This window comes from Pararge aegeria, chromosome 24 (genome assembly GCF_905163445.1).
Source record: "Pararge aegeria chromosome 24, ilParAegt1.1, whole genome shotgun sequence".
NCBI classification, from domain to species: domain Eukaryota; kingdom Metazoa; phylum Arthropoda; class Insecta; order Lepidoptera; family Nymphalidae; genus Pararge; species Pararge aegeria.
In genome coordinates this window covers 2984563-3012075 of record NC_053203.1, presented here as the reverse complement: position 1 = coordinate 3012075, position 27513 = coordinate 2984563, and the positions used below count along the sequence as shown (strand labels likewise).

The following is a 27513-nucleotide window of genomic DNA, read 5'->3' as shown; positions in this document are numbered from 1 at the left end:
AGATACGATTCAAGAGTCATGACAACGCGCAACGGCATGAAAGTTTGATAAGATTAAGATATATGTTGTTTTTAATTTGTCCCCTTGAACAGGCAAAGATCATTGACTATACAGCCTTTTCAGTCGTATAAGATTTTTAAGATGATAATACGATCGTGTAAACGCGTCATCAAACAAACAGCTGAATGCGTTGTGTTGTAAAACTTGTAAATTAATTTATGCCAGCCCTAACGTCCTACTCGCACATTTTAACTTGTTGCACCTACTTTCAAAAAGTTAAAAAAATTTCGGGTTTATGTGAGAAAGTGAACTCGTTATCTAATTAACATGTTATAATATTGGCTTTCGAATTGTGTTATCTAATTTACCGTTACAGGGACGCGGAATGTGTGTTGTTTTCAACATCAGAGGTATTTCGTTACGAGAACTTACGATGCACCTGCAGTGCAGATACGTCGGGCCTTGATTTTAATCGTGTACGGTGCAACATTGACACGACTGAAAGACAAATTAATGTAATGAAGCCAGTCCATAAATACGTGGAAATTGGGTATTGACTATAACACAAAAAGTAAAAAATAGACCCCTAAGGTCTAAATGAGACATCAGTTCACAAAAATGAGTCACAGTGTTATGTGCCTCTATTGTTTTGTTTTTGTGGAATGCCTCCCGTTTCGATGAGTAAAGTTCAAAGAATGCGAGCCAAGTGAAGTGAAAAAGACTGTTCCAAATTCAAATTGGCATAACTATTTGGCGGGAACAGTTGTTGAATTCGGTGATTTTTGTTATGAAATGTGCGTGTTCTTATGAAGTGTAGCGAATAACAGCAATGGCTCAGAGTTCCGTGGACTCGGATAGACTATCTTCGGCTAATATTTCGACTCACAGCTCAGGTACTGCTGGTACTGTGGGTGGATCAGTAGTTGGTGTCAGAGTTGGTGATCCCAACCATAAACGAGAGGATGAAGAAGATTATACCTTGGGACCATTACCTCCGATGTGGGAGAAGGCTTTTACACCTTCTGGAGAAAGATACTTTATAGAGTAAGTAAAATTAAGTTTTCTTGCTAAGTTTTATAGGTTTTAGGCCTAATGAGATCTGCCACTCATCCGTAATACCTGCTTGGGTTACTAACCTTTACCAATAATAAAAATGTACTAGTACTGCAACTAAGGTCCTAGCAAAGGAATTTCTTTAAGAGCAATAAACACATCTTAAGTGAGTTTGCTAGGGTTCTACACTGAGTTCTGTGAAAATAGGAAACCAATCTCAAAATGCTTACACAAATACCCAAAGACCTGAACAAAAAGAAAAATCAAGACTGTTCCGTAATATTATTGTTATAAGCATGTCTATTAGTGTATTACGTTATGTACAAGCATTGGTAAAACTGACAACTGACTGAATATAAAGAGCAAATTGCATACCTAAGTTGCTCCATAAAGGGTCTGGAGTTAATTCATGCATATGAGGCGACTGAACCAAAAGATGTTTACTTAGGTAACTAAAGATATAACCAAGTTGAAATAAAATGAGGCAGATGGTTGGTTATTAAAAATATGCCAACACAAAAAATCAAGTTTATCTTTTTAAACAAGACATATAATGAATAGAAGTGTATATCCATGTGTCTATGATCTGTTGCACCATTACTCCAGTGACTCTGCGGTGTACTGTGGATACTAATGTTATCAATTCTGGTATTCTATCATTATCTGATTGAGAGTAGTCTAAATAGAAAGACAATAAATCATATCTGAAAATTATTAAAACAATAAGGAAGAGAAAGAAAATGAATATTATTACTCTTAAACTAGATGAGAGTTGTATTCAAGTCCTAATCAAATATGTTATGTTCTGTAAAAAACTCTTTTTGTCCAAGCTGCCCGTCTTGCTCATTTCTGCCACCAATACTATTTTCTCGACTGAAAGGCATGGTTGCAGCTGTATGGCTTAAGACATATGCCTTAGGTTGACGGATGGAAACAGGGTGGCACTTTGGAGGTTGAGTACCGTGTACTCACTGAAGAGTTCATAGGTGATGGTTAAAAAAAAGATTTGCTGGAAAGCAATCACTGAGCAATAATCAGTTTCTCAGTAAAATCATATCAAAACGCTAAATCTACAATTCCACATGGAAAGCAATGAGGTATATGTCTTTAATATAACCGCCATGCCTTAACAGACTAGCCCACTACCGTTTTAGTCTGCACCATCACTTACCACCAGGTGAGATTGCAATCCAGAGCGAAATTGTATTGAAAATTAAAAAAACAAATCCATCCATCCAATCCGTGCCCCATGTATGCACTGGTAAGATAAGAACTACATGGTAAGGATAGAATAACTGAAAAAGATCAAGTAACAAACTTCTTCGTAGGAGATACTGATAGCTCCACAAGTGGCTGCAGTGGAGGATACTAAAACCTTTCTGTCTATCATGGGGAATAGAATGGAATTGTAACTTTAGGTTTAAGTTGGTGAAGAAAGTTATCCCTATTATTAAATATATCCATGCCCTTACAGTTATGTAAACATGTATGAACGCTTAATAAGTGCCCATGAGTAGCCTACATGAATAAAGAAATTTGAATTTGAATTTTTGAATTTAAACTGTCCATATACAGGACAGATCACCCACCTAGCAATGGCATGCGTCCCCTCCAAATACAATACAACAAAACTCAAGCCAAAGGTATAATGAAAGGGAAACTGGAACATTATTTTCTGGTCGTAAATCCATCAATTATATATTCACATTCATTACCAATTCAAGCAGTAGAAAATGTGTATCCCATATGAGTTGTTAATGATGCTAGCCAGGCCTCTCATTGTAGGCGTAATAATGTAAATATTTTGATCTACTGAAAATAGAAATTAAAGTGAAGTTTCCGTTGAAAAAGTCTCAGTCTCATTTCAGAAGCTGCATGTGTATTATGCGTTTTATGTAATAAGGTATATCAAGATTGCATTACAGTTTGATTATTTGTGATTGATATTTAAAGAAGAAAGAAATATAATATTATTGTGGTGTAAAAATGTTTTTGTGTTATTCAAAGAAGAACATTATTAGAGGGTAACTTTTTTGTATTATGTTAAATTGGAATTGAATATTTGGAATACTATGACATGTGTATTTGTTTAATATTATCTTATATCTTTAAACGAGCAATTCTTGTATATATATGTATATATATAATTCTTGTATATATATATAATTGGAATCTCGGAATTGACTCCAACAATATCATGAAATTTAGTATACAGGGGGTTTCGGGGGCGATAAATCGATCTAGATCTATATTCATTTAGATTGGAATCTCAGAATCATTTATATTGGACATACAAACTATTTTCAGTCTACTCATTTACGGACGAAGTCGCGCGGGTTTGGTAGTTTTATTAAAATGAAATCAATTATTATAGTATTATTATAGTTTTCAAAATCGAAAAATCAATCTAGTTAAGTTTAAGATTTAAGAGATTTGTGTACAACAAAATTGGCACCAATGGAGCCATTTGGATGTAGTTATTTCTTAATTTAGGTCCTAACTATACCTAAAATACCTCAATATGAGTTGGAAATTTCTAATCTCTTACAATTATATTTTCAACATACATAAATACACAATTTTTGTATGTGTGAAATCATCACAATTAATATTTATCTAAAGCTCACTCATGGCACTCCTACAGTTCCACTGAAGGATTTTGTGGTCCATAATTAAAGATTTGGTTTAGAGCTTTCAATAACGAATTGGCGACGTTGGACGGTGAAGAGTTAGTATTTGAAATGTTATTTAAACTAGAATTAGAGAGTAATTTTATAAGTTCCAAAATTAATTCTGCAATAGATTGTTGTGGGATTGTATTTGATGATCTCTGTTTTAAGACAACCATCGGGCATCTGAGAATTAAGATTATTGTTATCACTGTTATATCATGCATGGAACGGTCATATCCTCCAGTTTAATTAGGAGGTACACAACGTTGAGCAAACACATTTTTTTTATGAGAAGTGTTTGGTGCTGATGGTACATATGAATTAAAGTTTGATGAAGAATGTTTGACTCATTTAATAAAATTTACGTGTGAACATACAAACAAGCAGTCCAACTACATTTGTGTGATAAAACAATGTAGGTATTTAATAATATCTAAACTGTGCCACTTCCGAATGAATCAATTTAATGCTATTCAAGGTGTCAGGGTCACATTTATACTCTGATAATCCTATACAGATTAATTGACCTGGTGAATTTGGGACATAATAATTGAGCTCTTTTTTATTTGAGTCAGAATAAATTACTAATTAGTACAATCTATAGTGATAGATTATCCTAATAATCACTATTAATATTTTATACATGTGGTTCTGTGTGTTCATTGAGTGTTTGCTTCCTATGCTCAACCATCGCACCCATCTCGATGATATTGGGCATGTGTCCTAATCATAGAGTTTTTTGATCCTGATTATTTGTATGAGAACTTGTGTGGATTTAAATTTCTATAAATTTATTCCTGGGATACCTATTTGTGTTCAAGAGTTCCTGCTCAATTTTTGAAAATAAGCAACAAATGCAGCCTTAAGAAACTGCAAGTTTAGTATAAAATTATTAAAGACGTTAATTATAATGTTTTCAAAAGAAACTGAGAAAGTTTACAGGTGAACGAATAAATTAAACAAACATTATAATTCTGTCCATACATTTAACTTTTTTAATGAAGATGTTCTGAATATTTAAAGTGCTTTATCTATAACAGTTGGAAGCAACAGGCTCATTTGATTTTATACTAATTATTGATTTACTGCTTCTAAACAAGGTCACTTAGTAATAGATCTACTAAGGAAGCTGACCTGTCGAATTAATGGGTAGTCTATAGATGGAATTACTATATCCAGAGTAACTGGCATAATATTAATAGCCAGAGGATAATATTCTTTATTTCTTTACAGTTACAACACTGGCACGTCACATTGGCTAGACCCTCGATTAGCCAGAGTCAGGAAACACTCCCTCGGTGAATGTGGCGAAGATGAGCTGCCATACGGATGGGAAAGGGTTACGGACGAAAGATATGGCTCGTACTACGTTGACCATATTAACAGACGGACGCAGTATGAGAATCCTGTACTGCAGGCGAGAAGGCTTAGAGGTGAGGCTCGTATATAACATAGCTTCTGAGCAGGTCCCGGGGCAGCAACGGCATCCAGGGCTTGATAGCCGGAAAAATGGATAGTCCTCTTAATATAATTGGTAAAAGTATTGACTTGCGTACGGGGGTGGGGGGGGGGGGGGGGGGGGGAAGGGAGGTCAATTTGAACATACAAAACACAGACTTTTTAAAAAGAGAACTATTAAAGGCCTAGGGCTCGATATCTTGCTATCGCTCACGTGCCAGTATTAGAACCCAATGGCACGGAGCGATGGCAAGAGACCTGATGGTATCACGCTCGTTCCGTGTGTGTGTGTTGATAGCACTGCATCACACATCCAGGCAACCTCGTCAATGGTGGGTGCGGCTGGAGTGCCGAGCAGGCCAAGAAGCACAATTACGAAAACCTTGATAGCAGTTTCTTTTTTGTGTCTTTTGAAGTTAAGACTGCGACCATGGGGACCGGGGCTCGAGTTATTTTAAAAGAATAGTCAAAAGGAGTTATCGAGTTTACCGGTGATCCTAGAGCTGGCAGATACCAAAGAATTAGTTTGGTCATTAACAGGGGCAAATCTGCCAGCATCTTATGTACCATGCCTCACTGCGGTGTTTTCGAACACGTTTTGGATTTTATTTAGTTTTATTTTGCTTAGGGCTTGATGACATAGAAGATCGAAAGATAGTCGTCCTGAGGGTATCTATAATGCTGAAGTTACTTAGGACAAAGTTGATACTAAGGAAGGGGTAGTTCAATATGTACAGTGGCGTGACTAGGGGTTTCATCCAAGGTGGGCATAAGGCAGGTAGATAGCGTAAAATAGAAAAATTCTCCTTCTATACAAGGTGTATGAAATCTATAGGGTAGCAGTGCAATATGTAAGACTCCAAGACCGTAGTTGGAACTCTGTTTTGTGGAAGTAAGACAAATTGGAAAACTTTTATATTTACTCATTTATCGAACTTCTTTTTTTTAAATTGATGGCTGATGGTATGTGGAAAACCATTGATCGACAAACCATCTTTAAACAGAGTAATGCTTTGTAGGGCAACACATCTCGCAATCAGGGGCGTGCACTTCATACATGCACAAAAGCACTGCATACCCAAATTATTTTATATCACTCGTATTGGAATTTTTCAATTGTATGCCATGTACCTGCTTTATGAATACCACGATCAAAAACCCTATGCACGCCACTGCAATGTACCTCCCCGTGTGTCCATTACCTGAGGCGTAGGTGTGCCTTAATTACACCAACGCCCTTTAGACCGAAACACAGCATTGCTTGGTGGAAGAATTAAGCATAGATAACGACAACACAAGAAGCGTCTAGAATAATACTCGTATCATGGTGTATATCTAAAAAATCCTAACATTGCAATGTTTTGTTATTCTAGCTGAAAAAATGGTTGCAGAAAATGGTAACAACAACCAGATGAACGGCCCTCCACCCTCGGGAGAGTTAAGAGGGGAGAGGTTCACCCTCAATCTTACGAAAGGCACCCAGGGTCTGGGGTTCACGCTGATCGGCGCTGAGGGCATACCGGAAACGGAGGGATATCTTCAAATTAGGAGCATAGTGCCACACAGCCCTGCTTGGATTGATGGTAAATACTTATTTTTTCATCATCATCATAATTACAAACTATTACCGCTCCAATACTCTTTTTTTTTTTAAATTCCACTACAAGTTAGCCCTTTACTACAACCTACTGTAAATTGATGATGCACTGTACAGTTACATTCAAGCTCCAATACAGGGTATCCTCTCAAAATGAGAAGGGTATAGTTCATAGTCTACCACGCTGGCCAAGTACGGAGTGGAGTGGCCAAGTCGTTTTTTTAATCTTATATCTTTAAACGAGCAATTCTTGTATATAAATATATACAAGCCAGGCATTGCAATCAGGATTGGAGGCGATTCGTAGATTCCAATTAAATAATTGGAATCGGGGGCAATAAATCGATCTAGCTAGGTATTGGATAGAAGCAGGCGTTAATTTGCGGAAATCCATAATATGTAATGAAAATTAAGCTTAATAAGGACTTAACAATTTTATTAATTGTAAAGTCAACATCTCCTGAGGATGCTCCGGTTTCGGAGCGAAACGTGCGTAGAGGGCACATTGCCGAGGATCTGTTTGGTGTGGAGTATACGGATTGAAGTAAAAAAATGCAGCAGCAAAATTTACTTTAATTTAAAAAAAAAACGCATAAATGTAAAGTGCCAAATTCTCCTGCCGGTGTACCGACACTATGAAATTGAAAAGACTATAAATTAAAAATTCAAAATTTCTTTATTCATGTAGGCCTATCACAGGCACTTATGAAGCGTTCATACATATTTGTTTACACAATTGTAAGGGGATGGTAATAACTATTCGCCAACTTAAACCTAAAGCTACGGGTTCCAAACGCACCCTGGTCTAAGAAGAGCCCACAACAAACATAGTCGTATAATTTTTTTTTATCACCATCTCACAGTAAAATAATATTAAGCTATGAAGTTAGCGCAGTTCACATCCAAGCTTTTTTATTGTTTAAGTAAGTAATACATACTCATCAGCTAGTTAAAAGTAAACCTATTTGTTTCCCAGGTGCACTGCGGCCCGGCGACGTGGTAGTGGGCGTGGGCAACAGAGGTGTGCGCGGTCTGTCCCACGCCCAAGTGGCACAGATTTTTCAGTCTATCACGCCTGGCACCGAAGTCACCCTGCATCTTGTGCGTGGTGGGTATCACAATCTATTAAGAAGAATAGATTTTTTTTTTATAAATAAACTAGCGTACCCAGCCCGCTTCGCCGGGCTAGATTTTGCTTTATTTTATTTAAACAATAAACTTACATTATTACATTTTTAATTTAAGTCTCATAATATATTAAATCGTTTATATCTCTCCGTATTCATTCTCTTCTATTCTCTTCTCGAGCGGGTGAAGATCATTATCTACACCCATCCATGTACACCCAACAATAGAATATTATCATAGTAAATAAAAGCTGTATTTAACAGTTCCAAAATAGGAGGGCTCCGATCGTCACCAAGCTTTACAGGATTACTCGACAGGTCAATCCGGAGATTCCCTGAAAGTTTCATTGAAATCGGTCCAGCCGTTTTGGAGCCTATACGGAAAATACCCACACACTTTCTCTTTTATATATATAGAAGATAAATAAATATACTACGACAATACACACATCGCCATCCAGCCCCAAAATAAGCGTAGCTTGTGGGTACTAAGATGACTGATGAATATTTTTATGAATAGGATACATAAATACTTATAATATACATATAAACACCCAGACACTGAAAAACATTCATGTTCATCAATTTCCAGTCGTGGGAATCGAACCCACGGCCTTGGACTCAAAAAGCAGGGTCGCTGCCCACTGCGCCGATCGGCCGTCAAACGTCATCAGATACATTATTGGAAGGCGGAAAACTGGTTATGCCTTATTGCAAGGAGCAAAAATTATCTCTCTTGCTCTTGCTCTATGTGTATATCACTGTAACTACTTTTATTCTTTGGTGTACAATAAAAGTGTATTTTTTTTAAATTAAACAGCACAGCTTGCATGGACAGGTGGCAATTAAAAAAAAAAAAAAAATTATCTCCCCGGGGCAGGGATAAAAATTTATCTTCTCCCACAGCTTTATCAACTCTCAGAGCACTGGCACACAAGTGGAAATAATATCCATATAATAATGAACGGCGTTAAACTTCTCCAATTCCATGTACTCGTGCAGGTGGACACGTTAATTATATCCGGTCTGGGAATTTTTGTCTCCTGCCAGCTGGGGTGGTTAATTTATGCGCAATAACTTACAAGTTACCGATTCTATGTTTGCTTCTAATATTCATATTGTAACAGTCCCATTTTCTGTTTAAATTTCGTTGTATTTTTATGGACATAAATCACATTTTTAAATATGACTTTAGGCGAGTCAAGGCTCTAGGGACAATACCGTCTCATATTCAAACAGTAACTAATCTCATATAAATGTTGGCTGTTACGAAATTGATAGTAATGATAATAATTTATTTACAAGAATGTATAATATGTATAATAAAGAATATAGAGTTTTTATAATTTTAAATTCAATCTAGTACATTCTACCAGTTGGTGTATGAATATTTCACATTGTCGAACATGTTACAGAATTGAGATTAAATTAAGGAATTTTAAGGAAGTACTAACAATTTATTATAATTCAATAGGTCCATGCTGCCAGCATCTTAGGAACTGTGCCTCGCTGCGGTGGTTTCGAGGACGTTTTAGATTTTATTTAGTTTTTAAATACTTTATTTTAGTTTATAGTTATGTATTAATAAAAATTATAGGTCCATAATTTATATATGTTTTAAATAGATCCAATCAAATAGATTTTAGCACGAAATTATGAATTGTAATACAACTCCTAATTCATTACTATTATTATTATTACATTAACAAAAAGAATATAATACAAATTAACGAAAAATAAAAAAGTAAAATATATGATTTTTTTTGCAATGCTATTGATACTTACCATATATGATGCTAAGTTTACTTTTTAATGACTAATATGATATTATTATATTATTAGTCATTTTTTTTTAATGACTAATAATATAACAATATCATATTAGTTATTAAAGTAAACTTAGCATATATGATCGAAAGCATTGCAAAAAAGCAAAAGAAAAGCATTTAAAAAAAAGAGTGTGTCTGTCATGACGCCTTAAAGATGGTAGTAAGCCCGCTACTATAGTGATCCCGCACGCCTAAAGCCTCTATGATGTGCACCTCTAACCTTTATAATATCTCTGCAGGCTACCCTTTATCATTCGATTCGGAAGATCCGAATACCCGCGTGCTCAGCACAATGGCAGTGGACGCGACTACTCCAGCAACCTCAGACGCTGTTGCCATGCAACAACTTACCAGGGCTTTGAGGACCAGGTGAATTATTTTTGACTAACTACCCCCAGCTTGCGGAGAGTGCGCTAAAAGCCTAGTGATTAGGGTTTTTAATTTAAGCAATTAAAATATAACTTGCTTTAACGGTGAAGGAAAACATCATAGAGAAATCTGCATGTCTGAGAGTTCTTCATAATGTTCTCAAAGTGGATTGGATGGAGTCCACCAATCCTTACTTGGCCAACATGGTGGACTACTGTCAAAACCCTGCTCATACTGAGAAATCTGCGCAAGTGAATGGTTGATAAAGATGACCCGCAATTTGGGGTCTCGTACTTCCTACTTATGATATGCATGCAAAAGTTGCCATTAGAAAGAATTATAAATACTGTGCTGAATAAATAAATAAATATGTTCTACTTAAATATTATGCTAACAATATGATGTTATTACCATCCATTATATATGTGATGGATATCACCATCCCCAACCACCCTTTTCAGAAGTGGGATTTAGAACCCATTAACCACTAGACAAACAAGGGACGTTCGCAGAATACTGAAAATGGTTTTAAATATATCTACAGATTTAACCTCGACTCGCCAAATCACGTAGGATCTCAAGGACGCGACGAAACTGACAACTCTCCTGTAACCCCACACAGCCCCAACCAGAGGCGGCTCATGTCAAGATCCTTCGAGCTGGACGAACTTGCCACCTCCGTCGACCACGACCCCGCACCGCCCAGGTGCCCTTCCGCCGACCATCTGCTGACCCTGGCCACTGGTGAGTGATACTGCACAACTCCACAAAGCCCTCACCAAAGATCCTTCGAGCTGGATGAAATAACCACCCCCGAAAAAAAAACAATTATCTAAATACAAACCAAATATTTATTGTCTTTGATTAATTTTAATCTTCACAGTAAAGAGTACAAAAAAAACCAAACATTTATATTATAACCAAACATATATATTATCTATGATTAATTTTAATCTTGACCACGACCCCGTACCGCCCAGGTGTCCTTACGCCGGCCATTTTTTTGTACTGGCTACTGGTCAATGGTCTGACCTTGCTGAAATTCAAGACCCTAGGAACGCCACTGCCACATAGCACTAAACAAAGATCTAGCCGGCTACCTTTAGTGAATACTGCATAACCATGGTTCTTAGCTGCTAAAACTGGCAAATCCCAGTAACCAAAATATCCTGCTGACGATCTGCTGAACCAGGTGGCCAATAATACAAAACCACACATGCTTAAAATAAAATTCTTCGAGATGGACTTTTGCACCGAGTTTGTACAAAAGTCACTAAAACTGCAAAAATTTTGGATTATAAAACCTAAATCTAACCGAACGAAAACGAAAAAATGAGTTAACACATTAAAATAATCGCCTGCGCACTTTTTTTGGTAATAAAAATTGACGGACCAATCAGGTGACCTGAAACACTTCGCAGGGTATGCGAGGTACACGTACTTCTAAGTGGCGTGTTGTGTCTATCCAATACTGTGCCTGTAATTACACTGGCAACCACGCCCTTCACAGCATTGCAACAATGCTGCTTAGCGGCAGAATTAAGCATGGTGCTATTACTACCCCGGACGACCTCTGTCACAAAAAGCTCTACTCAAAACTTTTGTGAACACTAAAGATTTCGAAGAAACAAAATCAAAAAAGATACATCAATTTAAGTGCAATTAATTACAGACCACCAACACCGGAATACCAATGGTACATCGAACGAACCAGGACGCGAACTCGTGCTCACGTTAAGAAGAGGCGCTGCGGGCTTCGGATTTACCATTGCTGATAGTGTGCACGGGCAGAAGGTTAAGAAGGTATACTTCCTTTTTTATGTCTGTAAAACTGAACTGTTAATATCATTAAATTCATGAAATGACCGACAAAAAAAATCCAACTCTTGGAAACTCAGAAACATGTACTGAATGCCTGGTTGCGTTTTTTTTTGTTAATATGACGCCTACACTCTTTCATTTATTAACTTTGACCGTAGATGAACCAGTCATTTTACTGCAAACTGCCAACCATTCAACTTTCTTTTTACTTCTTCCAGGTGCTGGACCGTAGTCGCTGCGCCGGGTTACGAGAAGGTGATCTCCTGCTACAGATCGGTGAAAATGATGTGAGGCACGCACCTCATCAGCATGTTGTACAGGTACGAAAGTAAAACTATCAGTGTTCGAGAGCATTAAGAATAAATTTTTCCTTTTAAAAATTTACATTGTGGCACATTGCAGGACTTGGTCCTTGCATGCCCTGCGAAGTGTTGTAGCAAAACTTATTAGTTTATGGGCGATGAATCTGAAATAGAGACATAATTGACGTTTCAAAAGTGCTTCTATTAGCCCTACTTGAAAAAAAAGATTAAGATTTTTTTGAATTTTGATGGTTTTCCACTTTTTTTTTTATTCCACTACAAGTAAGCCCTTGACTGCAAGCTCACCTGGTGGCAAGTGGTCATGCAGTCTAAGATGGTATCGGGCTAACCTATTAGGGAGTATGGTAGTCATACCCCTGGGTTTGTATATAGGCCATAATATACAATAATTGATGGACCTAGAAGATGGCTCACCTATGGTAAGTGGTTTGACGACCTACCTGGCGCTTTGAATCCCGGCAGGGACAGTTTGGAAATTTATTATTTCTGAATTTTCTCTGGTCTGGTAGGAGGATTCGGCCGTGGCTAGTTACCAACCTTCCGACAAAGACGTGCCGCTAAGCGATTTAGTATTTCGGTGCGATGTCGTGTAGAAACCTATTATGGGTATAACTACCATACTCCGTAACAGGTTAGCCCGCTACCATCTTAGACTGTATCATCACTTACCATCAGGTGAAATTACAGTCAAGGGCTAACTTGTAGTGGAATAAAAAATTAATAAAAGATATAAAGTGGACATAACACCTATTCCTTACTGTCTTTATGATTATTTTTGCTGATGATGTACGTTATTATTTTTTTTGTTAATATCTTGGTCACTTTTTATCAATATGCGAAATATTGTTCAAGTTTATTACAGTATATAATATATGTGTATGTATTTATTAAGAGTCCTTTATAAATAAATAAGCAATAAAGAAGATTTTTTTTTTTCATAATTTTTATTAGTGTTTTTACGCTACAGTCGCTATAAGACTGATGTGAAAGGCATATGCTAATGCCTGCGTGCCATGCGTACCGGCATCGACGGTAGGAGAGCCGTAGCTAATTGGTGAAAGCGCTCAGGCCCCGATTGCCCGAGAGTCGCAGGTTCAAATCCTTGTCGGTTCCGAATATTTTTATATGCATTTTAAATTTATAAAATTAATAAAGAAAATTGTTCAACAGGGTTCCTTTTGATACAATGAAAACAAAACCTTGTTCACTTAACTTGTAGGTATTAAAAGACTGCCCTGCGTTATCCGAGACCACCCTGCGTGTGTGGCGACGGAACACGATAACGCGAGCGCCGAGGAGTAGATCTGCGACCCGCGTCCAACCTGCTTCAAGTGAGTGACCTTCGAATATTACGGGCGTATTAATTGGCAATGTTGTCGATTCTGATTGATACGTACGTACTACGTGCAAAAATTCATCATGATCCGTTCAACGGTTGAGCCAGACATAGGTAACAAACAAAAAACAAATAACAGGCGCGCTTTCGCATTTATAATATTAGTGAGGATGGCCACTGACCCTAAATTCTTCAATTCCTCAAAAGATGCTCATTTATAAGACTGGTCGCAAATGGTCACAAGACATCTGTGAAAGGATGGTAAAAAAGCCTTCCATATCGGGCTTCGAATAATAATAATATTTGACCTCTAACTCTACCGTCAACCCAATTTCCGGCCTAGTACAGGCCACGAGTGTCCCCCCACATTGAGAAGAAGTGGGTTTGATAGACTCCACAATATTAGTATCAAGTTTAAATATATGGTATAAATATTGGTATTAATGGTAACAAGCCAAGTTTCACCTTGTGGCGTTTATCTCAACTCTGCATAAAAATCCCGCAAGGCAAAACTGTATCGTTTATAGTTTTTTTTTTTGACTTACTTTAGCTTATTAAATTTAAATTAGTTATTTCATTTTAACCCGGCTAAGTTTGTTGTCGGTTCTTCTTAGAGCAGGACGCGTTTAGAACCCTCATAGCTTAAGTTAGCGAACGAAGTTATCACCGTCCCCTTACAATTATGTAAACAAATGGCCTACATGAAAAAGAAAATTTGAATTTGAATTAATTTCACGTTCTGTTAATGTACAATCAATTATTTCATGTGAAGGGGAGAGCGTTGATGACTATATACGAGTGTATATTAATACTTATTTCAGGCATCAGTGGTCAAATTTACTTAAAATGTTGTCATTATTTTTATTTTTTCAAATGCCGTTAGAACCGTATGTTTTCCTGATATAACAAGTAGCCTCTCTCCTGTCAACTAACTATATGCTGAAAATCAAGATGACTAGTTGCTTAGTTAGGGTGTGAAGGGAGGACAAACAAACACACCTTCACTTAAATAATATTAGTTAGGATAACATCGCACAAAAAGCGTCTGAAGAACTATAGTGCCAATTTCCATTAAGTCATGTTTTTATTTTCAGCCGCATCCAATAACAATAACTTGGGCAGAAGTAAAACGCCGACCGCAGAACAACTGCGATCGCAGCCGCTGCACACGACGGACAATGATGTTAGAGAGAGACAGAACGGCATGAACTCTGGTAAGTTATTTTACCTAACCTACGTATTAATTATATTGTTCACTTTATTGGTGTGATTTGTTTATATATCACTAATAATTGTTTACGTTCAGAAGCGGTTATAGCCTGGTTACTACAGCGCCTCCAACTTTTCTAGGTTATTTGCGTTTTAAGCAATACAATCAATAAATGTAAATAACAAACGGAAAATGTTTGTGTGATGAACACGAATGTTTTTCAGTGTCTGGGTGTTTATCTGTATTTTATAAGTATTTATGTATACTATTCATAAAATTTTTCATCAGTCATCTTAGTACCCATAACACAAGCTACGCTTACTTTGGGACTAGATGGCAATGTGTGTATATTTATTATTTATTTATTATTAATAGCAACTGCTTTACCCGTGAAGGAAACAATGTGAGCAAGCTCACGTTCCTGAGTCTTCTCCATAATGTTTTCAAAGGTGTGTGAAATCCACCAATCCGCATTTCGCCATCGTAGTGGACTAAAGCCTATACCCTTCTCTTTCTTTGAAGAGACCCGTGTCCTTCAATGGGACGGTAATGGGTTGTTTATGATTGATAGACCCAGCTGATGGCCCACCTGATGTTAAGTTGAAAACCCTCGTCTATAAACGGAGCATTCTTACAAGGAGCATGTCTTACAAAATGTCGCGCTGTGTCCATCAAACATGACGCGTAGGTATTAAGCCTCATGTGCCTATAATTACACCTCAAAACAGCGGTGCTACGTTCCGTTCAAACGGAACGTAGCACCGCTGTTTTGAGGCTTCAATAAGCAAACCCTGGATGAGCTCTGTCACAAAAAGCTTTACCGTCGAACGTTACATGTCGGAATTGGCATGAGTAACATTGCATTTAGAAACCTGAGTGTAGCTAAGAGTTTTGGGGCGCCTAAAGTGACGCTAGCATTACCCTTGCGTTAACAATTTAACGTTAAAGTAAATCTTATTAATAAACCAAAACTTCTTTATCTCCAGTTGAAGCAACGTATGCGGTTCCTGAAAACAAAAACCGAGAAAACCGGGAAACTTTAATGGAAAGACGACGTCGAAGCAGCACCCCCGGGGCAAGACTGACCCTCCCCGTCGTCACACCCTGGAACGAGAACCAGGAAAACCAATGGCAGCAGCAACCTTGGCTGGACAACTCTAATAACGTGCGGAACTGGGCGGAAACGCAGAAGTGGGATCAAAATGGACAAAAGTGGGAGGAGGCCGCTCAAAAATGGGATGGGAACACCACAGAGTATATAGGGAGGTTGGACGGGCCTAGCGAAGGGTGGGAGGGGGAGAGATGGAACAATAATTGGGGCGAGGTTCCCACCCCTACTGTCCACGTGGATATGAACGCCGCTTATTGGAGGGGGAACGCCAGCGTTGCCGATAGCAGCGATAATGGTGGTAAGTGCCGTCCATACTTCCAAACTAATATTGTAAATGCGAAAGTGTTTGTTTGTTTGTTTGTTTGTAACTCTACTACTGCACCGATTTTGATGAAATTTTGCGCATATATAGCTTCCATCCTAGAAATGGTATACGTAGCTAAAGAATACAAGTGGCGGTAGGTCAAGGTCCCTTCCTGTATTTATAAAAAATACTTTCTAAAACTTTTTGGGTCTAACAGCCGTGGTGTAAGACCAAAAGAAACAGTCACCGAGTCCATAAAAACGATTAATTTACTAAAGCATCCTGTTCCAAGGTTTCCCAGAAGACGGGATGCTACATTCCCCACACACGGCGGCGGTGGGGGGCCTGTCGCGGCAGTCACCTTCCACTAGCAGGATCAGACCGCATTCGCCTTCCAACTCCACTGGTAATCATTTCACCATCAGCCTATTAATCCTACTGGACACAGGCCTCTCCCATATGAGAGGGGATGTTCCACCATGCTGTAGTCAGGCTTTAACGATTATCATCACGTTAGTAATACTAACTACGACAGCCCTGTCGGCTTTATATGCTCAACACTAAATTTCGAATCCATGCTGGTAACAGTACAGAGGACGCTGCTTCCAGATCTCTGTTAAAGTCAAAGCCAAAAATATCTTTATTCAAGTAGGCCCATAGGTGGCACTTTTGATGCGTACATAAGAATTACACGGTAGTGAGATGATGGCGATAACCACATTCGTAAACTTAAAACGAAAGCTACGAGGGTTTCGAACGCGTCCTGGTCTAAGAAGAAGCCCACAACAAACTTAGCCGGGTGTTTATTTTTTTTTTTTATTTATATTCCCTTAGTCCCCTCGTACGACACCTGCGGGGAGAGGGAGGGAGGTGAAAACTGCATATCTTCCGTCAGCATACGGCATTTGAATGCCAAATTACCATATCTGCTAATAATCCGCATTGGGCCAGCGTGGTGGACTACCATCTTAACCTTTTCTCATTGTGGGAGGAGACCCGTGCCCTGTAGTGTGCCGCTAACTGGTTGATATGATGATGAGGATGATGAATACCGAACTCAAGTCTTCAAGGTTTTGGGTTATATAATAGTGACTGTTCTTAAAAACCATGCAAAAGGTTTGCATTTTTCAAAGACGCTCTTCAAATCGGTCATGTAATCGCTAATTTTTTCAACAGGCCGCTTGAGAAGTCACTCGCCGTCTAACAACAGCGCAACGGATCGACTCCTAACAAACTCGCCATCTACGCGGTTGCAAAGTCAGTCTCCCTCAAATAACTCCTCGAACAGCAGAATAAAGGGCTCGCCTTTAAGGTAAATATTGTGAATACATTAACTATGGGAGCTACGGAACGGACAGCAGCGTCCTCTGTGCTACTACTACCATCTACTGCGATCACCAACCCGTCCCATGGGGTCTCGTTGAGTCACGCCATCATTCACCAATAACCTTGAGTCCAGCAATGGACATATTTCCTTAGTCGCCTCGTACGAGACCCGCGAGATGAGGCGGAGTGGTGATAACTGCATATCTGCCGTCATCATACGGCTGTGTTACTACTACGATCTACTGCGATTACCAACCCGTCCCATGGGACCGTTGAGACAGGCCATCATTCAGCAATAGCCTTAAGTCCAGCAATGGATATATTTCCTTAGTCGCCTCGTACGAGACCCGCGAGAAGAGGCGGAGTGGTGACAACTGCATATCTGCCGTCACGTCTTTAGTGGACTTAAGGCTATTAATAAATAATGAAATATTAAAGGATGATTTATGCTAGACCGTGGCTCGTACGAAATACGGATGAGAATCGGATACAAGAATTCACAAATACATCTCACCAGTAAAACTATAGCTTATATCTCGCAAAGCTAAAAAACACACAGAAGATTTTGGTGTACGTAAAATTTATTTGTAAAGATGCCAAAATATTCAAACCACTTTATAAGATGGACACTATCTCAGAGACTATTTATTGTTTTATTAAAGCTGTCCAAGGAGATGTAAACCTGTTACTATAGTAATTTACACTAAGTAAGTTTTTAACATATAACCCTGTGATGTACTTTTTTGTGTTGTGTGTAGTACCCGACACACCCTTTCCCGCACATATATTTTGCTGTACACCAACAGGCTAATTTGGAAATTACGTAAAAGTAAATAAATACAACTTTATTTATATATTTTGAACCTCATTTGTTTCATTACATTAATGAAACCCCGAAATATCCATGTCCAAAGTAGTCACCTGAAATTTCCGACTCGTGACGCACCAATACATACTGCAGTTGTACAGAAATTACAACATCATTTAAATATTTTAAACTTCATTTATTTTATTACATTAAGGAAACAAATTCTTAAGCGCTGTATAATGGCTATAGCACGTAAGTAATCTATAATAGGTCGCTATAACAACAAAGGTATCATATTTATTTCTATGGCAACGCACGTGTTTTAATCCGAAGAAATTAGCACCAGCCCTTAAATTTTCCGCAGTGACAATCGCTACCAACGACGTTCTAGACAAGTGTTACCGAGATATGTTATTTAGTTATGATAAGTTTCGTTTCAAAGTAGTCCACACGTTAGTCATTGTTTAGAAATAAGTTTCTTTGCAAGTTTAGAAAATAAATGTATTTTTAAGAAATCTTAAGTTTCTTTATCCTCATAGAAAAGTATCAAACGCTAATATTTATATTTTAAGAAAATACAAGCACCATCTGTATGACAATGTGGCCAAAATTGTGTTTAAAATGTGTATCACTGCTTACTCCATTTAGAAGTAAATTGACGTTTATGTCTTGTATATGTTTTAGGTTGCGCGAAGCATCACCCGCAAGACATATGCACAGTCCGGCGCGATCGCCGTGCTATGAAACGGAGCAGCCGGCGTTGTACGTCGCTAACTACCCTCAGGTTAACAAATTATTATTTAATATCAACTGGCAAAGAAAAAAATCCTTTCTTTTTCGGATGGACACTTGCCGGTAACCTGAGGGGTTGCTCACTCTGAAACACAACTATATACTAAATACTATTACATATAACCTTTCGGACAGGCGTGATTTTTGTCGTGTAATTTCAGCGATAGCAGAAATCGCGGTTGACTTCCTGTTATTTTCTAAAGTGTTCCGTTGTCCACCTTCATCAGATCTGTGTGAAATTCAATGGGCCCATTTCGATAATAAATAGTTTCGAAAAAAAAAATTAAATGACGGTGCTATGGCCGAACATACATACGAAAAACCAATTGATAACGTACCCCCTTTTGAAAGAAGTCGGCTAAGTAGGCATAATATTTTGTTGCACACGTTTTTCAGGACTCAATACTTTTAGAAAATTGACTTAACAAAGTTATTTAAAAAAATACGCTGTGACAACCACAACATAGATGTGTTTAAATTTGAGTTCAATTGGAGTCACGGATTGAAACAATATTCATTCACAAACATGTTTTCACGCACACAGATACATCATAAACATAGACAATAAATTCCAACCCCTTTTTGGATTAACTTTAATTTCATAACTAAAAAATATAATATATATTTCTTGAAACTGAGATTTGGTTTTGAATAAACCGTAAGTATTCTATACAGGTAGAAGCAGGTGGAACGACGGACCCAGAAGCAGATGTTCTGGTGAGGTTAGCCAGAGGATCAGCTGGCTTCGGGTTCCGCATAGTTGGGGGCACCGAAGACGGCAGCCGCGTCGCAGTTGGATATGTTGTACCTGGTAACTAAAACTTTTACTCATAGTCATTATCAACCCATTATAGACCCTCAACAGTAGCTGAAGTACAGATAGCCAACCTGATGGTAGGTGGAAGACCATTGCCTGTGTTCATAAACTTGAGGACACAGGAATGCTGCGTAGCGGCAGAAATAAACATGGTGAAAGTACCTACCCAGACGAGCTCTGTCATAAAAAGCTCTACTACATACTACCGACTGAAGGCCAACTGGGAACTGTTTTATAATTACCGGTCACGGTAACCGTTTTAACAAATCCAGTGAAACCATTTGTTTTCCTGAGATAAATAGTAGCTTATATTACTTTCCGTCAAAATTCAAAATTCATTTATTTCAAGTAGGCCTAATTAATAAGCACTTTTGAAACGTCAAGTCTGTTTGTAGTGACTCTACCACCGGTTCGGAAGGCAGTTTCCACTGAGAAGAGCTGACAAAAAACTCAGCAGATTGCTCTTTTCCAACATCATTTTAAAGTTTAACAATCTTTAGAATTTTTCTGTTTTGTGAGAGATGAGAGTGGCGTGGCCTGCTTCCGAACAGCCTTGTCGTTAAGGAATTCATCAATCGTGTAGTAACCACGATTTGTCTGTGTGTGTGTTAATGTGTTTTAATGTATTGTTTAAACTTAGATAAAGGTAGATCTAATATTACCTTCGGTATCATGTTATAAAAGCATATACGCATCCCCACAAAGGATTTCTGTCCTTTTCTCAAACGATTTGCAGATATCACTAATTTAGGTCCGTTTCTAGTTAGTCGACCGTTTATATCGTCCTTATAACAAACTTTATACAAAAAAAATCTTAGTCAGGGCGTAAAGTAAGGACAAACAAACAAATAAACACTTTCGCATTTATAACATTAAGTATGTATTATTTCCAGGTGGCCCAGCAGACGGCCTGCTCCGACCTGGAGACCTATTGACTTCAGTAGACGGTATACCTTTAGCGGGCGCGACGCACGCCAGAGCGGTTGCCTACGTCTGCCAAGCTGCATCCAGAGGGCATGTAAGTTGCATTTTTTTTAAATAATATTAGTTAAAGTACCAAGCAGACAGCCCACCTGATGGAAACTGGTAAATCATCGTCTTTAAAAAAAATAAAACACTTCGCAAGGCGTGCTAGGAACACGTCTTGCAACCTGCTGCCCTGTGTACATCAATAAGGTGTAGATTTAAACCCCTAATTGCACTGGCAACCATTTACATGTGTGAGTGCGTGCGTGCGTGCGTGCGTGCGTGCGTGCGTGCGTGCGTGCGTGTCTGTGGCATCATCAGTATTATATTTCATGTTCGCAGGTGACGTTAGGAGTTCGTCACAATAGAGCGGATATCCAACCAATGGGCTTGCCGAACATACCTGCGCCGCATGTACACCAACCTTTACTCGCGTAAGTAACACGTTCCATTTTGAAACGTACATGCAGAAAACGGGTCTCTCGGAATGAGAAGAGTGAGAGTGAGAATGTAGTGTCGACCATGCTGGCCAAGTACGTATTGGTAGACTTTACAAGCCGTTGATAACGTTGCGGAGAACTCTCAGGCATAAAGGTTTACTCGCGATTTTTGCCTTTAACGTTAAAGAAGTGATATTTAATAGTTTAAACTATTACGAACATAGCTCTGAAAGTAAGCCGTGCGTACCGGTATCGCACTCACCCCAAAATCTAAATTTTTAGTTATCTGTGGCATTTAATGGCATCGCGGCCTGAGCGCTTTCCCAATTAAGCTACGGTGGTCTCCTACCATCGGTGCCGAAATTAGTATATGTCTTTTACATAAGTTTTATAGCGACTGTAGCGTCATCTAATAGGAAACATTGCAGTTTAGATCAACTATCTCACATTGTAATTTAAAATTATAAGAAGAGCAACCTGGTTAGAGCAATAATTCACACCCAAGCAAGGACTTTTCTATAAGCTAACGTTTAATACAAACTTTGAACTTTTTAAGGGACATATCCAAGATATCAATCAGTAGTTTATTGTAAAAGTGTATGCAATACAATCAAACACTTTGGCGTTTAAAATATTAGTATAGATAACACTCGCTGCTATAAATGGTTAATATATTTCAGGACGGAGCCCCTGCATCAGGTGCCAGCGGGGCCCTACAACATCTTGCACCCGGCGCCGCTCTACCCGCCCGCCGCGCATATACCTATGTATAACTTATATTTCTATCGTCATATCAACCCATTACCCGCCCACTACAGCACGGGTCTCACACAATGAGAAGGGGTTAAGGCCGGCCACCACGCTGGCCCAGTACGGATTGGTGGGATCCACACACCTTTGGTAACATTATCGAGCACCTGCATGCCTGATGCAGCGATGCCTCACGATGTTTTCCTTCACCGTTGAAGCAAGCTATATTTTAATTATTCAAAATATACAAAAGATAGAGGTACGTGCTGGGATTCGAACTCGGCACCCCGATAGTGAAATCGAGCTCATACCCACTGGGCTATCATCGTTGCCAATCCAATCGATCCGCGGCTCACATGTAAACAAACAAATGACATGTCATTAAAACTTTAGGTAAGGTTATTTTACTATTTTAGAGTTACAGACATTTTTTTTTTTTAATTTAACAGAACACTAAAATTAAAATATATTTTAATCTTCCCAGAACTTAATCGTTCGACTTAAACGACCTGACGTTTGTTTGCTTAAATTGGCCGGACTTTAGGCCCATTTAAGAAACTTATAAATAATTAGGACACACTTTATAATTAACAATCTTAAGATGTCTGTCTACACCTAAATATAAAAAAAAAAAACCTAGGATATGTAACACCTTATTAACGTGTATTTTGTCATAAATGATTAATTTTCAATTTCAATTCTCTATAGCAGCAGTAGGCTATGCTCTCGAGCATAGTAACACGTTTTTGCACCAGACCGGAACTATTATGAAAATATTAATATTATAATTGTTAAGACTTAACAATTATTCATTGTAAAGTCAACATCTCCTGAGGATGCTCCGGTTTTGTAGCGAAACGTGCGTAGAGGGTACATTGCCGAGGATATGTTTGGTGTGGAGTATACGGATTGAAGAAATTATAATTACACCATACAGATTCTCCTGCTGTTCGCGGACTATAGCAAATTAAGCTTAATTTTCATAATATATTATGGATTTCCGCAAAGTAACGCCTGCCCAGGCCGGAACTAAATTACAATACTAAGTAAATGTTCGCTTTCAGGTACGGCGTCCAGTACGACACGAGCACGTCGCCCGGTTGGTCCAGTGCTCCGTATGACGTGACGGTGACGCGGAACGAAGGCGAAGGGTTCGGGTTCGTCGTGATCTCCTCCACCAACAAGGCCACTAGCACCATCGGTATGTAATTTTGGTGTAACTGGCTTTAAAAACTACAGTTTTAAGACGATAAAAACTGATATAATCAAGAGGAAATTTGTTCGAAGTGCTTGTTAACTAAAGACTTTCCATACTTATATTATATACTAGCTGGTAGTGGTTCTACACAAATCCCGTGGTAACCGGGAACTGGTCTTTCCTGGTATAAAAATGATTAAAATAAATAATTATACTACGACCAAGTTATAATTCTAACGGGTTCTAATTATAGTGGTAGAATTATAATATTTAAAAGTGACGTTGTCAGTGTAGTATGTCGAATAGTTGCCCGTGACATCCAACCTGACAGTCCAGACCAGTCTTATAGCGACTGTAGCGTCATCTAGTCCGTAGGTCTGTATTACAATGAGACACGTTTGAATTTATAAAATTCGGATAATTCTTCAGAATTATCAAAACACACTACATAAAAAATTATAGTTATATTCAAGACACCTGATATTAAGTTGAAAAACATCAGTATTATTTTGATATTGTTGACGCTCCATATCCCACTTATTGGTATTTATTTAAACTCTTTATTTGTACACCACTAGACAGTTAGGAAGATAAAGGACGAATAGAGAGAAACACTAAAACTGGAGTAGAACACTAAAGGCGGCCTTATCGCTTAAAGGCGATCTCTGCCAGGCAACCTTAGGATTAGGACAACAAGAGCGAGAACAAATAGGTGATTTAACTACATACGAATACATAAAATAAATATACACAAATAATAACATAAAATAAATATAAAAAAAATAAACTAATATATATTACGACACACTTCCAGGCCAGCTGATCCCCAACTCCCCCGCGTCGCGTTGCGGTCGCCTGCACGTGGGCGACACGATAGTGGCCATCAACGCGCAGCCGGTGCGCAACCTACCGCACCCCGACGTCGTGGCGCTAATCAAGCACTCCGGCACCGCCGTCACGCTCACCGTCACGCGCCCGCGGCAAGACTGACGCGTGACGCGTGACGCACATCAAGACTGAGTAGGTCACGCATACCATCATCATCGTCATACCAACCTATCACCAGCCCACTACAGGGCACGGGTCTCCACCTATAATAAGAAGGGGTTAAGGCCGTAGTCCACCACACTGGCCCAGTGTACTGGTGGAATTCAGCCACAAATATAAAGATCATCAGACTGGAAAGGTTGTATTGGAGGAGGTAGTCTGTTACTATAGACACACATATTGTATGGGCCGCACCGTGATTCCCATTCAGTGAGTAGAGTAGTAAGATAATAAATAAAAATTCACATATCGCCATCAAGCCCCAAGAAAGCGTAGCTTCTGTTATTGGTATTAAGATAACTGCCCAATGCGGATTGGTGGACCCTACACACTGTTGAGGACATTATGGAGAACTCTCAGGCATGCAGGTTTCCTCACGATGTTTTCCTTCACTGTATGGAGGGTAGAGGTAAGGAGAGTCATCTTATATGGGAGAAAAGTTGAAAAAGTGTCCAGTGTATGCGCTAAATAACAGTTCAAAGTCCTCCACAAGTGCACTGGTGGATGCACAGGGTATGGTATGAATGTAGCAATCGTAGATGAATTGAAGTATGCCGAGTTAAAAAATTTAATGTCATTATCGACTAAAGTAGTTAATTATTGAGAATTTCAACAACTTACGTTGTACAAAATATTGTGGTAAATATAACCTTACTTCCTTGTATCTCCATACTTCCTTGTTTATTTTTCAAGCCTACTCTAACAATATTTATATTTGGCGCTTCTTTTAAGAGTTACCCTGATGCAAATGTGGCGCCATCCTAATTTAATACATTTTGACGACACTTTTTCATATACACAGATGACTCTCCTTACCTCTACCCTCCATACTTCACTGTAGAAGCAAGTGACATTTCAATTAGCTCAAACATGCTATAGAACACAAAAATATATAAGTCATAATTCATTATACCTATACATATTACCTATATAACCTGCGCCATTAAAGAATAGTTTCATTGTTTCAGAATCTCGAAATGAAATGTATCATGCCGATACTCAGGAAGGTTGAAGAAAAATTCTCATTCTCGATTAAATCATACTTTAAGATGACTTTTTACAGGTGTTTAAATTAAATTACCTGGAGTATTGAATCCAATAGCTTTAATTTAATATCAAATTTATTTTATAGGGACTTTTTGGATAAGATACCTTATATCTAGTTGTATTTTTTAGAAATGTATTTTATTGTTATAATAAATAAGTTAGTATTAGGCACCTTATGTAGTTAAATTGTTATTATCCTTAAAATGTTCACTTGCGGATATCTACCGTCCAAATTATATAAGTACTTTAAGAAAGTTCTTACAGTCGTTATTATTAACGTACATGTAAGCGAAGTTTCGCGTGACAAATTATTAAAAGCAGCGCCACATAATAAAAGCCTTCAAGGCCGTTTGCTCATAGATAAAATAATTTTGACAAAATTCCACTAGAGCTTGTACTTGGTACCGGTGCCAACGATTGATAAATAAATAAATAAATAATGTACTACGGGTATACACACATCGCAATCTAGCCCCAAAGTAAGCGTAGCTTGTGTTTTGGGTACTAAGATAGCTGATGAATTATTTTATATGAATAAAAAACATACACATACTTATAATATGCAGATTAGACACTGAAAAATATTCTTGTTCATCACACAAAAAAATTCCTGTTGTGGGAATCGACCCCACGGCCTTCGACTCAGAAAGCAGGGTCGCTGCCAACTGCGCAACTCGGCCGTCAAACTCATAACTCTGACTTATTTTATCAACAATGACTCTATAATCCTTATTAATATCACAGCTGAAATTTTGTTCTGAAACTAATAACCCATCCCCGTGTATGTTTAAGTTAAGCTTGAAACAGCACATTCTGTATTTCATATATTATTATTAAGTACCTATTCAGCTCTACTCTTAGTTTTTTCTCATACTCGAGAGCTTCTGGTAGAAATCTCTTAAGAGATTAGTTGTCCTTGTGAATTTGCTTTCCATTTTATGTTAATTTTTAAATTTCTGGTACTTAATAAATAAATAAAAGTCTACAATGGTTTTTAGCCTGTCCGGTTGTAACACTTGCCACTATGTTTTTCTATTATGAAAATATACTTCAATTAATAGTAATAAAGATTGTTTATAATAAGACAAGTCAAGAGAAAATTGTGTATACACAATACACTTATATGTCCAGCTACGTCAGCTCTAGTGGACTCTACTAATACATTCATAGTTTAGTCTAATTTTAAATAGAAACTCCGAATACTTTAACAGTATTGTAAATATGTATCTTTTGTCTTCGGTTCGAGATAAGACTTAGACCTAATATTTGCAAGTATGCAAATCATAGTTTTATTGAACCTAGACCGTAATTTCGATATGCGAAGAAACTTCACTGTTAACATTCGGACAGTTCTCAAAGTTTAGTTGTGGTGTAAGTTTTTTTATAACTATGGGACCACCGAGAGGGTAGTTAAATAATAATGCCGTACTATCACCTTTATAAGTTCAAGTTTTAAGCAATAGAAGAGTTTTTTTTGACATAGCTTATCTGGGCACAAATCTCTGCCGCCAAGCACCTACCGAAAGATAATTAAAGGCATATGAGGTTTTATACCTACGCCTCAGGTTGATGGACACAGCGGCAGTTTGTAGACGCGCATTGTTCTGTAGGCGATGATTTATGGTCCGTCAATTACTATACAAAAGACATTTTTAGAGCAGAAATTGGAAATCGAACGTTGATTTAAATCTTATAAACGCCAATGAAATAGAGACTTTATTGCTTTATATAAGAATTGAAATTCAACAACAAGATATTCATGCTATCACGCTCGTCTAACCAACCAATTGCGGCTGGAGAAATTTCCCGCGTAAATTGGTGCATTGTGATTGGCTAAAACATTTTCGCGCCTTAACTTATAAAGGTGATAAAACTGCACATATATGTTTATTTTTAAGTAACGCAATAAACTGTGCCTTCAAGTAAACCTTGTCTTGCCTTGATCCAATTGTATTATATTTGTATGAAATACGCCCAGAGGTTGTTAATGAAATTTAGGTTTGTCATATTAAATGGCATATCAATAAAATAATCATGGAGTATGTATTGCGTGTTAAGAACGGTAACATGTTTTTAGATGATACTCGTACAGGGTGGCGAGAATACACACAT

At 38.1% G+C, this 27513-nt stretch overlaps 1 protein-coding gene across 3 annotated transcripts; it reads left to right on the top strand.

Annotated features, from left to right (window-relative positions):
- Positions 1–190: 190 nt before the first annotated feature.
- Positions 191–25882, top strand: LOC120634472 (membrane-associated guanylate kinase, WW and PDZ domain-containing protein 1). Of its 3 annotated transcripts, none has more exons than XM_039905085.1 (21): positions 191–1044; positions 4959–5158; positions 6557–6766; positions 7757–7888; positions 9976–10105; positions 10728–10849; positions 11778–11908; positions 12145–12246; positions 13469–13580; positions 14680–14799; positions 15782–16204; positions 16503–16616; positions 17387–17522; positions 19029–19128; positions 19812–19947; positions 20847–20971; positions 21262–21353; positions 22040–22126; positions 23174–23310; positions 24122–24327; positions 25323–25882. In XM_039905085.1, exons 1-20 carry the CDS (start codon positions 830–832, stop codon positions 24295–24297), a joined length of 3000 nt encoding a protein of 999 aa, XP_039761019.1. In that variant the 5' UTR covers positions 191–829; the 3' UTR covers positions 24298–24327; positions 25323–25882. The 3 variants fall into 3 exon arrangements, with proteins under 3 accessions (XP_039761019.1, XP_039761018.1, XP_039761020.1); XM_039905084.1 differs by having other exon boundaries at positions 10650–10849; XM_039905086.1 differs by lacking the exon at positions 16503–16616 and having other exon boundaries at positions 10650–10849.
- Positions 25883–27513: the final 1631 nt, after the last annotated feature.

Excerpts from the sequence above, each read along its gene's own strand:
- LOC120634472 (XM_039905084.1), top strand. The coding sequence starts at position 830 with ATGGCTCAGAGTTCCGTGGACTCGGATAGACTATCTTCGGCTAATATT. Across the intron at positions 10,850-11,777 it reads TCTGCTGACCCTGGCCACTG|ACCACCAACACCGGAATACC; the intron begins GTGAGTGATACT and ends AATTAATTACAG. Across the intron at positions 23,311-24,121 it reads CAAGGCCACTAGCACCATCG|GCCAGCTGATCCCCAACTCC; the intron begins GTATGTAATTTT and ends ACACACTTCCAG.